This window comes from Mytilus galloprovincialis, chromosome 2 (genome assembly GCF_965363235.1).
Source record: "Mytilus galloprovincialis chromosome 2, xbMytGall1.hap1.1, whole genome shotgun sequence".
In the NCBI taxonomy this organism is placed as follows: Eukaryota; Metazoa; Mollusca; class Bivalvia; order Mytilida; family Mytilidae; genus Mytilus; species Mytilus galloprovincialis.
In genome coordinates this window covers 25,007,119-25,023,388 of record NC_134839.1, presented here as the reverse complement: position 1 = coordinate 25,023,388, position 16,270 = coordinate 25,007,119, and the positions used below count along the sequence as shown (strand labels likewise).

Below are 16,270 nucleotides of genomic sequence, written 5' to 3'. Positions count from 1 at the left end.
ATTATATTGTGATGATAAAGGATTAAAAAAAATAAGTGAAGCTAATCAACTTTATATTAAAATAACTTCTAACTCATTAGTGTCATCTGTTCACCTATCACTGATATTTTTCACACCTTTAGTGAATACAACTCTTTGTCTCTTAATTAGGGGTTATCAATGGATTATATTGGCTTGCCAATCAATTTTGTAATCTTTGTGTTTACCTGAGACATTTTAATGAATAATATTTTGATCTTGGGAATGAATCTTAAAATTATTTTTGATTATTGTATGATTTATAAGTACTGAATTGATATCATGATATCACAATAATGACACAATAACTCCGCTGAATACATCCTTTTACATAGTTGGTACATTGTTATCTCGTTTTCATTTTTGGTTCTTGGCTCTTTCTTTTGGGTTTATGCACAAACCATTTGACCATGAAAATCAATACACAAACCGGAAACAGTCGGAAATCAACACAAATTGACAGAACAAAAGTTAACAAAGTACAAATAAAACACAAAGACAGTATTGTAGTCATTTATTTTCAACAAAAACTTTTTATTCAAGGATTTATGTAGGTTTGGCAATAACCAACGTAGTTTTGACCAGGAAATTCACTCCTGACCACTTTTCTCGAGCTTGGATTTTTCCTCTGGTCTCGGGATCTCGCTTATAAGTCGGTACCCCTCTCTGGATTCTGAATTTTACTCCCAAACTTCCGACTTATAAGCGAGTATCTACGGTATGCATGGAGTTACAATAATACAAATCTGGCAATGAAATTATTTACTGTCATAATTTATCCTAACAATCTCACTGAATCATGTGAAAACAATATAAAGATATAACAACAAAATTGAGAATGGAAATGGGAAATATTTCAAAATGAAGGTAGCCTGACCAAAGAGCAGATAACAGCTGAAGACAAACCAATGGGTCTTCAACGCAACTAGAAAATCCTCCATCAGGATGTGGGCCTCAGCTGGCCCCATAATAAAACTGTGTACTATTTCAGTGATAATGGAGGCCATACTAAAATCTAAAACATACAAGACTAACAGATGCCACAAGTTCATTGACTTAGGACAGGTGCAAAAATGAGGCAGGGTTTAACATGTTAGTGAGATCTCAAACCTCCCCCTATACCTCAAGCCATTATAAACAGTGGCGGATCCAGAACTTTTCCTAAGCGGGGGCCCGCTGACTGACCTAAGGGGGGGCCCGCTCCAGTCATGCTTCAATGATTCCCTATATAATCAACCAAATTTTTCCCACGAAAGGGGGGTCCGGGGACCCCAGGGCCCCCTCCTGGATCCGCCTATGATAAAATAAAGAAACACTCGACAATACACACAGTAAAACTCTGTTTAAAAGAAGACTGAATCTGATGTCAGAATAGGTAACAAACGAATCAAAACAAAATGACAATTATACATAAATTAACAATGGACTACTAGCAGTTTCTGACAAATGACTGACATGAGAGCTGAACGAATCTAAGCAAAATGACAATGATACATAAATTAACAATGGACTACTAGCAGTTTCTGACATGCCAGCTAAAGACCTCAATTAAACTGATTGAAAGATTATGAGCGCATTTGTTTCTAACCTAAACGATTTAAACGATTACTTGCGTAGTTGTTTAATCCATTTGTTTCTTACAGTTTTTGGTCAACGTTGACATCGTTCAAATAACGATGTACGCGCAAAATAGTCCCGTAGTCGTTGATCGTTTATCGTTGAGACGTGTAAACGATAAATTTGTTTCTGTATCTGTCGTTTAAATAATTACGAGCACGTGTTGTTTTCATACAGTCCTGGTTATTTATTTCCCGCACTTTTACCTGTTTGTTTACAGTGCGTGAGTGTAATCTATTTCTGTCTGACTACGCGGGGTCGATAAAGTTTATAAAACGATATATTTGTTTCTAGCAGCTTAACGTTTACTAAAAGATAGTCATCGATGACAAAATTTCGGGTTAGAAACAAATGCACTCTATGTCTTCATCAGGATGATTAACTTTTCAAACAAGAATCACATATCACAAAGGAGTATTAATGTATAAGAGTGTAAATAGTCTTGCACCTGATTATATTTGTCAATTATTTAACAATAACCAAAATGTTAATGCAAGATATTCTTTGGGTTCATTGGACAATAATTGTCTTTTCATACCAAGTCCAAGAACAAATTTTATGAAAAAAACATTTCAATATTACGTTACAATTCTTTCGAACAGTCATGACAGTATTCCTGTTGAAATAAAAAAAATAGAAAAAATAGAACAGTTCAAAAAAAGTTTTTATAACTTCTTGTTTCTAAACAAAAAAATGTAATTATCAGATGAAATTTATCTATTATATAAAAGTCCATTTTTTGTCTTGTATATCTGACATTAACAAAATATGTTTTTGAACCGATTCTGTATGTTGTTATGCCTTTTGTTTTGCATAAAAAGTGTGTATGTAAATGTATATACATGTATTATATCATTGTATATTTCAAATTATTCAGAGGGCATCAGGGTAGATTAGTATTCTACTAACTGATTAAACCCTCTTTAAATAAAGTATTAATTATTATTATTATTATTATCATATGAAAACAAGCACAATCCCTCCCGTTAGACATCTTCTGTATTTAGTATTATACCATCATAAAATATAAGAGAAGAACATAACCTGTATCATGCCACCAACTGGATTTAGAATAAAGGTGTTTATTTCCGATGCAAAGACCCTATGAGTAAATCAACATTCAGTGGCGGATCCAGAGCTTTTCATAAGGGGGGGCCTGCTGACTGACCTAAGGGGGGGGCCACTCCAGTCATGCTGCCCTACTCCAGTCATGCTTTAGTGAATCTCTATATAATCAACGAAATTTTTCCACAAAAGGGGGAAGGGGCCCGAGCCCCCAGGACCCCTGGATCTGCCTATGATATTAATAGCAAAATATGGCATACTTAATGACCTAACAATAAGTGGAGCACAGTTAGTCCTCATGGGAATTCTGAAAACTTGAAGACGTACAGAATCTCCATAGCAAACAAAAATGATCTCTAGTAAAAATTCAAAGGCACCATAAACTCTGGGCCCGCCAGTTAATAAGTACAAATCAGAAAGAAGACAATATAGTTCCTACACACAGGTGTAAATACAAATATATGTTGATTGTAAATATATATTATATTTGAGTTCAGTATTTATGTTTATTTATCTTTTTAGGTATTAAATGAAAGGTACAGGATTGGTGATCATTCGACATTGTCGAACACCTTTTTGACTGTTATTTTAGAAAAATAAAAGAAAATATGTATGAATAAATAAAATAATATATTGTAATTATTTTGCTCATTTAGGGTGCCGTGATTGGCAAATAAAATATTTGTATTTTAGGTTAAAATTGGCTGATTAAATATTATTTAGCTGATTGACTATTATTCAGACAACAAACAATAACCGAATCAACTTGATTGTGCATGCAATAACAGGACATCATATCGCAAAGTCCCAGTCTAGCCCCTCAAACCTAGTTTATTTATTTATCTAATACAATGTTAAAATTGATTTCTGTAATATTCCATTGATTTTATGACCTTGATAAGATAGATAAGCGATGGTCTAATAGTTATCTTTCAATTGCCTTAAAATTTGACGAAAATAAACAGCAGGCGATAAAATTCAACCTTGCACAGTTCAGGTGTTATGATTTAGTTCGCAGGTAATCATTCCTATGTTACCTTTTAGTTGAGGAAACTCGACAACCCTATCAAAGTTGAGGGAACTGTTGAGTAGACCATCTTTAGCCATCATATTCAATTAAAAAGTTTTAAAACTAAATCATTATTGAGTTATTTGACATAATAACTTTCTTCAAGTTTACAATCGTGGAGGCTGCCATTTGTTTTGGTCATGTGACAAGCACCTGCCAGGAGTGACCTCAAACATGGGGTTCACTGTATTCATCCGCGTTTCATTAATTAAGTCTTAAAACATCGCCAAATAAATGAAATACACTATTAAAAATTCTAATAATTAGTCTTTTGATAATAAATGTCTGATTATGGTTCATTAAAGTTCACAAGTCTTGTTAATAATTAGCTCTCTTATAAACTAGCGGAATAATCGATTTGAGTAATTTGGTCTTCTACACATGATTATTATATTCCCGCACTGCTCACCTAATTGCATCTTTTCCCTGGCTGTGTATTCTTGTGTGTTATATTTACTGTCAACCAACCTGCCTATCCCTTGCTAGTTTATCCAAAGGTATGTTACATCACATTTCCTTTTTAGCTTTTGACCTTTCACTTTGTTAACATGTTTTCTTTTATTTTTCCATTCATTTTTTTTCATCATGCGCGCACGTTGCCATGAACGCACGTGCATTAGTGGTGTATTAGAATAGCTAAATATATTCACGTTGCTTTTCATAAAACTGTTTACCTTGCATGTGTGTACTGTAAAATACCTTTTTTAATTCTTATTAAAATCACGGTAAATGGAAAAAATCAATTCTTCTTTCCTACGATATTTTCCCGTAGAAAAATAAATATCTGTACATTTGTATATATATCGAACATACGCATTCCTTCCTATAATCCCGTTATTTAATTTTTTGTTACCCTGTCTTAATCCTGAAACCTTTCCTACCGATCGCGACCATCTTGAGGATTTACAACGAAGATTTCAGCATGCAACGGAAAATCCTTCCTCACCTTATACTAACTAACCAGAGCTTTTTCCTTAAGCCTAAGAGCAGTGCACTCACAGGATATCTACAAAAGTGAATACACAAACAGAAAGGAATACACAAAACTGGTGGAAAAAATGTGTATTGGTGACATTTGTGACAATGTGACATTAATTTGGAATTTATCTTATTTGTTAAAAATCGATTTTAAATTTGGAATAAATTTGCAATAAAAGGTGGAGTATTTTTGTTATTTGTATGTCATTTAACTTGAGAAAAGTGTTTACAACACAAATGTCTGGATTTAATCCTATCCACAGGTTGTCTCAGCTGGTGATTTGTTGTGAATAATAGGTCTGTGGAAAAGTTTTACTTTCTCAGTGGTGAGTGAAAATGTATCCTGCGAAAAATGTTGAAATAAAAACCCTAATCTGATTTTTGACTATATCAAAACAATTTTAAGATGTATATGTTATAATTAAAATAAAATAAATGTTAAAATGTTTCAATTAGAGGAACATCATTTCAGTTACTTTGTTGAGCTGTAATTGAGATAGTCCATATTTTATTAACTTGTTAAAAGCAACTATTATCTCCCTAAGATTATAATTGCAAAGTACATGTAAATGTCAATGAGACGGTCTCCTAACAATATTCACAATAGACAAACAAATGTGTTAGGAATTACACACATGTATATTCATTAAATAAAATTTTATCTGTGTGAAGTATATATTCAGAATAAAATATAGGCCTTAATTTAAAAAAAAAACTTCCAGAGCCCAGAAAAAATACTATCTTGATACTTTTCATTGTGCTCAATTGTGAATTATTTCTTTTTCCAAAAAAAAGGGGGGGGGGGGGTAATCTTACCAGTAAAATTAAAGGCTCCCTGACTAGCCTCTAATCCATTTGTTTTTAAAAAATGATAAGAATCTAGAATTCACTTTAATAAAAGGGAAATATGTCTCTAAAATTGTGATTTATAACAGTTACAAGAAATCACAAAAATCTATAATATTGAAACAATTTAGTTTTGGTTTACCTTCTGGTTCAATTGAAAACAGGAATCTTGAAGGTAAACCAATATTTCTACATTGTACCTAAAAGTCTAACTGTTGTTTTGGCAGGGTTGCTGCCTAATTAATTGATTTTGATTCATTTGAACATTTTATAGTTACATTGTAACATAATTAAGAAGGTATGACTTGTATTTTTGGAATACACAAATTAGAGGAATTATTCTGGTCCTTGTCAACCTTTTACAGAATTACTTTACAATCCTGAAACATGTTTTTTTTTCTGCCCAGAAATCAAAGTTCTACTTCAATTTCTTTTTTTCAAGACTGAGTGAAACACTAAGACTAGATTGAGTGCTACAGGTAATATTTCAAAAGTGAAGATTGTTTTAATGACAATACATGTATTTGGTGAGAAAAAGACAACAATGATGACTTTCCTGTGTTTCTTTAGAACATCTGCAGGTGTAAAATCAGTAATAACTTGCGAACCATAGTACTAAGTGTTTATCATGGTGTAAGCACAAAGGAGAACATTGATGAATGGTAAAAACTGCTGACTTTGAAGAAAGGTTTTACTTTTATCAAATCAAAACATGTTGTCTGTATAACCTAAACAGTTTACCAAAATCATTAACAAAAACACATAACAATGCAGATAATAAAATATGTGATTGTTTTTTTGCAGTTCTTACATACAAGATAAAAGATAGATAATGACTGTGTAATACACAATACGTACATATGTATAAAACTTTTGTTAACACCTTAGTTAGACCATTTATTATACAGTTATAATTACCTACTGAGCATTATATGTCATCAGTAATGATTACTATGTCAAATTTGATTATCAAGAACAAAGAAGTGATCAGTCATAACATTTGGGCCAATTCTTGTTGTTTTTATGAGGTTATTTATTGTTCAGTTCTTGTGGTTTCTGTTTTTTACTTTGCACAACTTCTGGCTATTGTCAGAGTAAGATTTACAATGGCTGTATCTGCATGGAAATGCATCAGTTTGGAGTCTACACAAAAAATTTTCCTCTCTCCAGAGAAAAAAGAAATAAATATAAAACTGCAGATGATGTTTAGATACTTTGTGTAAATATGTGGACATCTAATTTAAAAATTAAAAAAAAAAAAAACTGGATTTTTCTCCCTGTGAGCTTATTAAGATGGATAGAACTTGTTTCAAACATGATAAATGTGATTTTGATGAAAAAATGAAAAAAAAAAAATACAATGTTTAATAATTATGACAAGGTAATATTTTGTAAATAAATATTATGACTGAGCAGTGGCGGATCCAGAAATTTTCATAAGTGGGGGCCCACTGACTGACCTAAGAGGGGGCCCGCTCCAGTCACGCTTCAGTGATTCCCTATATAAGCAACCAAATTTTTCCCAAAAAGGGGGGGCCCGGGCCCCCTGGGCCCCCCCCCTAAATCCGCCTCTGCTGAGTTTATCTTAAAGTTTGTATTGTCATAACTTTAACACTATGTTCTTTGTAAAATACATGCTTTTGACAAAGTCTTCACAATGTGGACTCCTCCAACACATGATAAACTAAAAAGACACATAAAGTCAACAGATTGTCATCAACAATAAGCATTTATAGTGTCTATATACAAGATGCCATACCCTGAATAAATCACCTGTAGTCTAAATAAGTGTTGTGTTACTTTGTAAATACTGATGCTTTGGGATACATGTTTTGTAGAAAGAAGAGGATGGTATTTTAATGTCCTGATACAATACTCTTTATAGCTTTTAATGTTCCCATCATAATTGAGGAAATAGCAGATGTTGACATATTTATATAATAATAAAAAATACAGAAGAAATATGTTGCATGAAAAAACACACTTGAAATAACCTTCCTTGAAGAGCTTCAGCTGTGGGTTGTGAAGATAAATAATATGAAAATGTGTCATAACATTATTTTGAAAAGCTTATTAAATGAATATAAAGGTATTCATTTGAACATTTAAGGATTTGAAATGCATCATGGCATTTGAAAGTACATTGAAGTTTAATGTATAGATAATTCTATAGGGGAATTATGAGATTTTAGATTTGGAAAATAGAATTGTTTGACCAAAAATATTGTTAACTTCGGTTAAAAAAAATCGTATATAAACAAGTCCATATTTGTCAACATTAATTAACATACATATACTTCTTATGTTAATTTAAATTAATCTTAAAGTAAAATTAGAATAAGTTTTTAATCCTTATTAAATAAAATCTCCATTATATCTATAGATAGCTATGAATAAGTTATAGATATTTAAATTTTGTTCATTAACATCAGATATTATATAACTTTAAATCTTAAGAAGTTATATTGATTTATGGTCATTAGGTTTTGTTAAAAAGTATCATTTTCTGACTGAAGTAACAAATTTTTTACCTATTGTGATTTAATTTAATGACTGATTGCCTCTTTTGTTAAAAGGTGTTAAAATTTAAGATCTACATCTGATTTAAATATTGAATGTGCCTTGCAAGTCATAAAAAAGATCTTTATTGAATGTTATCGCATTGTGGATCGAATCTCGAGTTTCATTTAAATCTAATAATTTTATTTCTTCTGTACCGATCTATTCCTTCAATAGTCTCCCTTGAGGTAATTTGTGTTTGGTATGAAATTTGAATGATGAACTTTATAAGTATGCATATAAACGCATTTTAAAAATTGTTGGTGTTATATTGTTGAAAGTCTGGTTTTGTTGGTGAGAATTTAAAGATACTATTATACCACACTGGCAAATCTATATTGTAAGGCACAGAGGTAGGCAGAAATTTTCATGTGATAATGTCTAGAATTTCATAAAATGGAACAAAAAGTTTGACAAAGTTTTTTGGCACTCAATGTTGGGATAAAGATCTCAAGAAAAAGGCAGGAACTTACTGAGGGAGAGAAGTTATTTCATTTTTTTTTTAAACCCTAATACATGTAATATATAAAAGTTAAAATTTGAAGAAGTGTACAAGTTAATCTTTGTTTGCCATTGAAGGGTATATTAGTCATGTCATAAAATAATATTTGTTCTAAATTTGATCAAAGTTTAGAGGGGATTGTGAAGTTTAAATCCAAATATTATTCAAACAAAGTGAACATAAGTACCTAATTCACTGAGATGGTTTTCCACTTTAAAGGGAGACAATTACCAGTTAAATTTATGTATATTTTAGCAATGTTTAAGGTTTAAAGTTAAGTTTAGAAGGGATATTGGACATTAAACCTAATCTTTTCTTTTGAAAGTAAATATTTGTACTTGAAATGTCCAGATTTTTAGTTTTTACATGTACTTGTTTTAGAATTAAGAGGATTTTTATAATACATTTATCCTAAAGTTCTTTCATTTGGGTCACAATAACTATTTGAAAAACAAAAACAGATATTTATAGGTTATTTATCCAACCATGTATTCAAAATCTTTTCCATAATATGTTCAGATATTTACAAGTAAACAAACTTCCAAGTTCATGACTTGGAATGATAAAAAAAAGGTCAAGTACGTTTTTTTGGGGGTCTTAAACCCCATTTAAATGATTTAAAGCATCTATAGCATTTAGTATATCTCGTAACCTGTACAAGGACTGAAAAATAAACTATTTTTTCCTGTAATATTTTTAGGGATTCAGAAATGTCATTGTACCATTATCTGTACAAGAGTCCACCCTAGATTCTGTACTGAGTATAAGGAGAGGTCAATGAGACAGCAACTCATTCACAAAAATAAACATTAGAAATCTAGAGGGTAACATTCTATTTTCAACAATAGATATATCATTGTGTCAAATGACAATGATGAATTCAGAGTTTTGAGCCCCCCTCTTTTTTAAGACTATCAATGCATTTGAATGGGGACATTAAGTTGGAAACCCCCGTTATCCTGGGTTAGGAACCCCTCCCCTTTTTATGAAAGACTGGATACTCCCCTACTTCAATATGTTCAACTTTAAATTGTTTCAAGTCTGTAATAGGTCTTACAGAAATCAAAATAGAAGTTAAAAAATTCATTTATTAAAAAGACCATAAAAAAATTAACTTGAAAAAACTGATTACATGTATGATGATGCATGTAAAATACATCAAATATTTTATGTCAGCTGCTAGTTTTAAGAAGTCTTACCAATTTCTATTCATCTCAAGTATGTTATTTTCTGTACCAGTCGAAAATGTAATTTTACAAGAGCCCCTTGTACTAGAGAAGTACAAGATAAGAGGGAAGATTATATTTCTCTCTTGAGACAAGAAGTCATGTGCTTCAGATGACTTTATCAAGGACATTACTTCCTTAAATTAAGCTTACATAAACAGGCCAGAGGTCACTGAAGTTTAAACTTTGAATTCTTACCAGTATACCTCAGAAACTCAGTTTGTTACCTTTCTTATAAATGAAGTTGTGTTAATAATTCACAACTGACTGTTTTACTAGTCCGCAAAACATGAAAAGAATGAGCATCATTATGTAAATGCCACTGCACATTGAGCAAGCAGCAGTAAAACTCTTTTTATTACCCAGCATATAACAAGACAGAATTTACATTCAGATTTGCAATAGACATGCAGTAAACTCTAAATACAACTGGTATCATAATTCAAAATGTATTTTGGCAGTATTTGTTGTTTTCCTTGGGATGATTTTGACCTCTAAAACTTTCCTTTTCACCTTCACAGATTTATGATTCTTTACAGATTTTCTTCAACATTTTATCAAGATGAACAGCTCTTCTGTGAAAAGTGACTATGTTTCTTTCTCCACAAGTGTGAAATTAATTAATGGTATGTTTTTCTCATTTATGTATGCCTCTCAGTACAACGTTATGAGAAAACCTTGATTTTTCTGTCTTTGAGGATATATTTTCTGAGATTATACTTGGAATAAATATTGAGGCTCAAAGGGGTAGTGACATTTCTATTTTAATACATGTATTAATATCTTGAAAAATGTTGATTTTTTTAATACCTTTTACAATGCATTACTGATGCACTTCTAAAGTGTGTATATATATATATATATAGTTGTGTACAAATTAGTTGTGTCATAATTTTATATGTAGGAAAAAAAAACATCAGTCTTTTAAAATCAAAGAAAATTGTATTGATTAAGAAATACTTTCCGAACCTGATATCAAGGCTATAAAACGTGAAATGTTTCTGAAACTTCATTTATTTCCCATCTCAAATCCCCCTTTTATGGTATGTTTTAGGATACCTGACATGTTTCTGAAACCCTTTAGCTATCTCCCATCTCAAATCCCCCTTTTATGGTATGTTTTAGGATACCTGACATGTTTCTGCAACCCTTTAGCTATCTCCCATCTCAAATCCCCCTTTTATGGTATGTTTTAGGACATCTGACATGTTTCTGCAACCCTTTAGCTATCTCCCATCTCAAATCCCCCTTTTATGGCATGTTTTAGGATACCTGACATGTTTCTGAAACCCTTTAGCTATCTCCAATCTCAAATCCCCCTTTTATGGTAATTTATTATGTTTTAGGATACCTGACATGTTTCTGAAACCCTTTAGCTATCTCCAATCTCAAATCCCCCTTTTATGGCATGTTTTAGGATACCTGACATGTTTCTGAAACCCTTTAGCTATCTGCAATCTCAAATCCCTCTTTTATGGTAATTTATTAGGATACCTGACATGTTTCTGAAACCCTTTTGTTATCTCCCTTCTCTAATCCCCTTTTATGGTATGTTTTAGGATACCTGACATGTTTCTCAAACCCTTTTGTTATCTCCCTTCTCAAATCCCCCTTTTATGGCATGTTTTAGGATACCTGACATGTTTCTGAAACCCTTTAGCTATCTCCAATCTCAAATCCCTCTTTTATGGTAATTTATTAGGATACCTGACATGTTTCTGAAACCCTTTAGCTATCTCCAATCTCAAATCCCTCTTTTATGGTAATTTATTAGGATACCTGACATGTTTCTGAAACCCTTTTGTTATCTCCCTTCTCTAATCCCCTTTTATGGTATGTTTTAGGATACCTGACATGTTTCTGAAACCCTTTAGTTATCTCCCTTCTCTAATCCCCCTTTTATGGTATGTTTTATATCTGACATCGCTTCTGAAACCATTAAGAGAGATTATTTACATATGATTTTAGTCTGAACATCTTATTATTCAGTACTTTAGTATTTCTAGTCATGTTGATCGGAAACTTGAAAGGGTAAATTTTAAAGGGATTAACGAGGTTCGCTGCAGGGGATAAACCAGTCATTAAAATATTATATATATGCCAAGGTTTCTTAAAAGTTCATATGAGGATTTTGTACAAATTCACATAAGATTGACACTCTATTCCTGTAGATTCTTCTTAATTAGTAGTACTATGAACTGTGATGGTGAACAGCTACTTTTGGTCATTGAAGTACACTCAAATGGGAATGTTCAACACTACATTTTTGGAAGTGTCAGAAGCCAAAGTGTTTAAAACTCCACCTAGATAAAACAAAAATAAAAAAAATAAGCATTCTACTAATGAGGTTTATTTCATTAAACACCAACGAATCAATTAATCTAATTATAAACAAGCCAAGTGCATTTTTGGTATATCGAGGAAATCACTTCATGATTCATATGGGGAAACCATGTATTTTTGTGTGAAAATATACAAATGACCAACTGGACGTTTTTGATGCAGCAGAAAATATTCTGGTCTAATAGTCCGATAGTTATTGATGACTGAGGACCCTTCTTCAATGACCTGATACAAGTATTTGATGATTTTAACTTGATTAAGTCTTTTATTATAAGGAGTATTATCAAAGGTAGATTTGCATTTATATGAGATTTTAAATGTGGTTTATTGTATTTGATTGTAACGGAACTCCGTAATTCTCATTCAAACTAATATATGCTTTATTCTTAAATAAAATCAAGTATATTCAAAGGTTAATTCTCCTGTTATGTTCATCAATTCTGAATAAGTATGCAAATTTATACTGGTTGAAACTGTCTCAGATGAAAGACCAAACATGCCGAAGCATAAGTTATGAGTAACAATGTTGGGTCTCTCGTTACATTGTGTATTAACCTGATACATTTGATATATACAACCAAACCAGGTGGTTTAGATAATAATGAAAAACTGTCTAAACCTAGGGAAAAATTTGCCTGCATATATATACTTTCTTCATACTATTTTCAACTTCTGACATAAACACCACATCTACTTTTATAAATACTGAAATAATAATTTGTGCATTTAAAGCATGAAATCTTGGGGTAGACTTTCTATTGAACTATGAAATATTTAAATCTGAAAGAATCACTTTACATAACTTTTGAGAAGGCATTACATAATTTTAATAATATCATGATTTAATTGATCTCCTAGTGATATGATAAAGGTCAATTCAGTGCGGAAAAAACTACATGGATTAGACTTTAAAGAACCCACACACAAAGAGTATGACTTGAAATACATAGTTTACATTACATCAAAGTTAACGCCTTTCTTGCTATCATATATAAGCGCCTTGGGTCCCCTAAAAACACCTGTACGGTGTGTGGTGATAATTACAATTCCTACCTATAATTATCACATAGAAATACAGAATTATTTATTATTATGTAACTTTATTACTTATCAACCAAAATGTTTCAACCTTGGGTAGAGAGGTTAAAATTTGCAAAACTAAATATATCCTGTTAAAGAAGAGACAAAACCCAGTTTTGTGGGTGGTTGTTTCATTGATGTGTACCCTGTTTAATGGCCATAGATTTCATACAATTTTTTAAAGGTTCAGTCAATGCCTTCACAGAACTTCAGCCTTTTTCTCATTTGACTGAAATGCTGAAGAAAGAGCATGGTTTATCAGTTTATGACTTGATAAAATAAAGGAACATTGTCGTACTTCATCTCAAAGTAACAGTGATAAAGATACCACGAAGCAAATGCTCACATTTCAATAAGATGGCCAAATAAAAACACCATGATTATGCCTAAACAGTTTCAAACCAACTCAGATTGTCAATACTTTTAAATTGTTGAGGTGGATTCTAATTTTGTAGGATTGACTAAGTTATGGAACTATGAATATCATGTATACAAAGTACTATACTGTAAATTCAGAAATTATTGGAGGTTTTTATTATTGTGAAAAATACGACAGAGTTGTAAACGCAATAATTTAAACTCGCATTTGGAAATGTTTTATATGAATTAAACAGGATTTTTCTCAAAATCGTAAAAAATAAGTCTAAGTCTAAATTGACAAAATCGCAATAATAAATGCAAGCAATAATTTCTGAATTTACAGTATACTGCAATTGTTGGTAAACTTTTTAGAAAACTGTAACTTGTCTTGGATTAGAACTTGTAAATTATTTGAGGAGAAAAAATTAAGTTTGCACATTAAGAAAAACTCCAAACCCGGAGTTTCATAGTTCATTCAGTCTAGGTTGAAGTTTTTATAGGGATCCTACAGTGTAAAGCAATGAAAGTTTATAACACTATAATCACACTATCTTCATTGAGAATTCATTGAGCGAGTCTAACAGATTATATATGAATCAATATGATATCTGGGAACTTGGGATTTATATGAGAGAGACACAGGTTCATAATCCAAGAAAATAGATTTTCTATAAAAATTCTTCTAGACCTAAAATCTTTCAATTACCTGGTAACAGAAATAATTACTGTTTTCTCATGTTATTCTATTGATTCTTTGGTCATGTAATGACGAATTACTTTTTTGTGTCCTAGGGCATGTCAGATAAAAATGTCTTTTCTCTAAGAATAACAAATGAAGAGATAATACCCAACTTGTACAGTGCTTAGGGTCTCGTAATATTTGCTATCAAACTATTATAATGTTTAGGTATGAGGAATTTTTTTAAACATGACAAAAAAGGTGATTTTCAGATTTGTGCATTTTAAGCATACATTGTATTTGGAAAATTCACTGTTGTTACAATCTTCCATAGAATTTGTAACTTACAAAAACTGTTATTTTAACTAAGGATGTACACTGTATTTTGCTAAAAGTCCTCGACACTCATTAAGAATGACAGTCCATTCAGAATAAACAAGGAAAAGCAATGGACCAAAGTCTTGGTTTTGAAAGGCATGGGGATTTTAATGGACAGGTCTTTCCAAAGATCTGTTGGACATTTTTAAAAAGGTTTGAATAAAATTTGGTAATTAGTTCATTAAATGGTAATTTTATTGACTGAAGGTAAAGAAATTGTTAGACTTGGGAAATGCTGTGGGATTAGTCATTGTAATTTTAAGTGGAACCATAAAAAAAATGTGACCTTTAAAGGTACTGGTGAAGGTAATTATATAAGTAAAAAAGATAAGTGAAAATTTGAAGTCTGTATAAACTGTATCTAAAAATTATTCACAATTCTGATGTAGACAAGGATTGAAAAATAAATACATATTGAAAAATTTACATCATTTATTCATAAAAAAAAGACCAATAATTATGATGGAATACAATGATGTTACAGCATAGAAGCATCAACAGTGACATAAAATTGATCAATGGTAACCAGCCAGCTGCTGACTTGTAATACTCAAAATATTATATACTTTTGACTGAAGACTGAATAACTTCATAACTGAAGTTCAGATTTCATCCATATAACCTGCTTTCACATTATTATGGACCCTTAATGGAAAAGAATGGTCTTTCCTTCAGTCCAGGATTTTTTTAACTGCATTCTCTGATCTTCTCTACTTTTCCAGGTCTTTACAGCACTTATAATCCAAATAGTCCAAAAATAGGCCATACTAATCTGGCACACTAAACTATTATCAAGACATGCTGATGGTATAATACAGAGATGGCACAGAATTCGACTATTACTATTAATACAAATTTTCTAGATTTCTGTGTTGTATATAAAGATGAGATCTTACGATAGTTGCATAATACAAGTAACATTGGATTATATAAGGTTGATATTCATTCTTATTTTCTGTGAATCTGTAAAAATGCCAATGCCCTGATCTTAAATATGTAAAAGGGGTAAACATTTTGTAATTTAGATATTTTAGGAAATTAATGATTGGGTTGATTTTAACCAATCTCTGGTACAGTTATTTTTCTGTGCAGTATTTTGTTTGAATTTTTGTGGCATCACTTTTACTGTTCTTGAGTAATACTCCTTTACAAATAGAAAAATTGCTGGATTTTTTCGTTTTAGTATGCCACAACCAAGTGTTTTGAAATTTATACACAATGCTAATTACTGCGAAACACAGATCAAGTTTGGATTTTGGTAGTGTCACTTTTACCATTCTTGAGTTATGCCTGTTTACAAATGGAAAATTTACTGTTCTGCTACTTAAGTTATATAGCCACAACCAACTGTTATGAAACTTGTACACACTACAAATATTACCACAAAACACAGATCAAGTACAAATTGGGGTAGGGTCACTTTGACCGTTCCTCATTTATGTTCATTTTAACTTAATACAACATAATACAACATGCAAATGGCTGGACATCATCTGCTTGTTATGGACATGGTCACCATTTATTTAAAAAAGTGCATTTATTTATACCAG

General features: G+C 31.4%; 2 protein-coding genes across 4 annotated transcripts in view; one reads left to right on the top strand and one right to left on the bottom strand.

Annotated features, from left to right (window-relative positions):
* LOC143063213 (molybdenum cofactor sulfurase-like) overlaps positions 1-3,915 on the bottom strand; it is a 35,836-nt gene extending 31,921 nt beyond the window's left edge. Inside the window, exon 1 of the mRNA XM_076235212.1 lies at positions 3,738-3,915. Within this exon, the coding sequence (XP_076091327.1) occupies positions 3,738-3,810 (73 nt within the window). The 5' untranslated portion in view covers positions 3,811-3,915. The remainder of the gene's footprint in view (positions 1-3,737) is intronic.
* Positions 3,916-4,174: 259 nt separating this feature from the next.
* LOC143063210 (poly(rC)-binding protein 3-like) overlaps positions 4,175-16,270 on the top strand; it is a 126,478-nt gene continuing 114,382 nt past the window's right edge. Inside the window, exon 1 of one of the 3 annotated variants that reach the window (XM_076235200.1) lies at positions 4,175-4,266. The gene's annotated coding sequence lies outside the window, so the exon portion shown is untranslated. Of the gene's footprint in view, positions 4,927-16,270 lie in introns of all 3 variants that reach the window. The other 2 variants (XM_076235201.1, XM_076235211.1) reach the window with 2 other exon arrangements.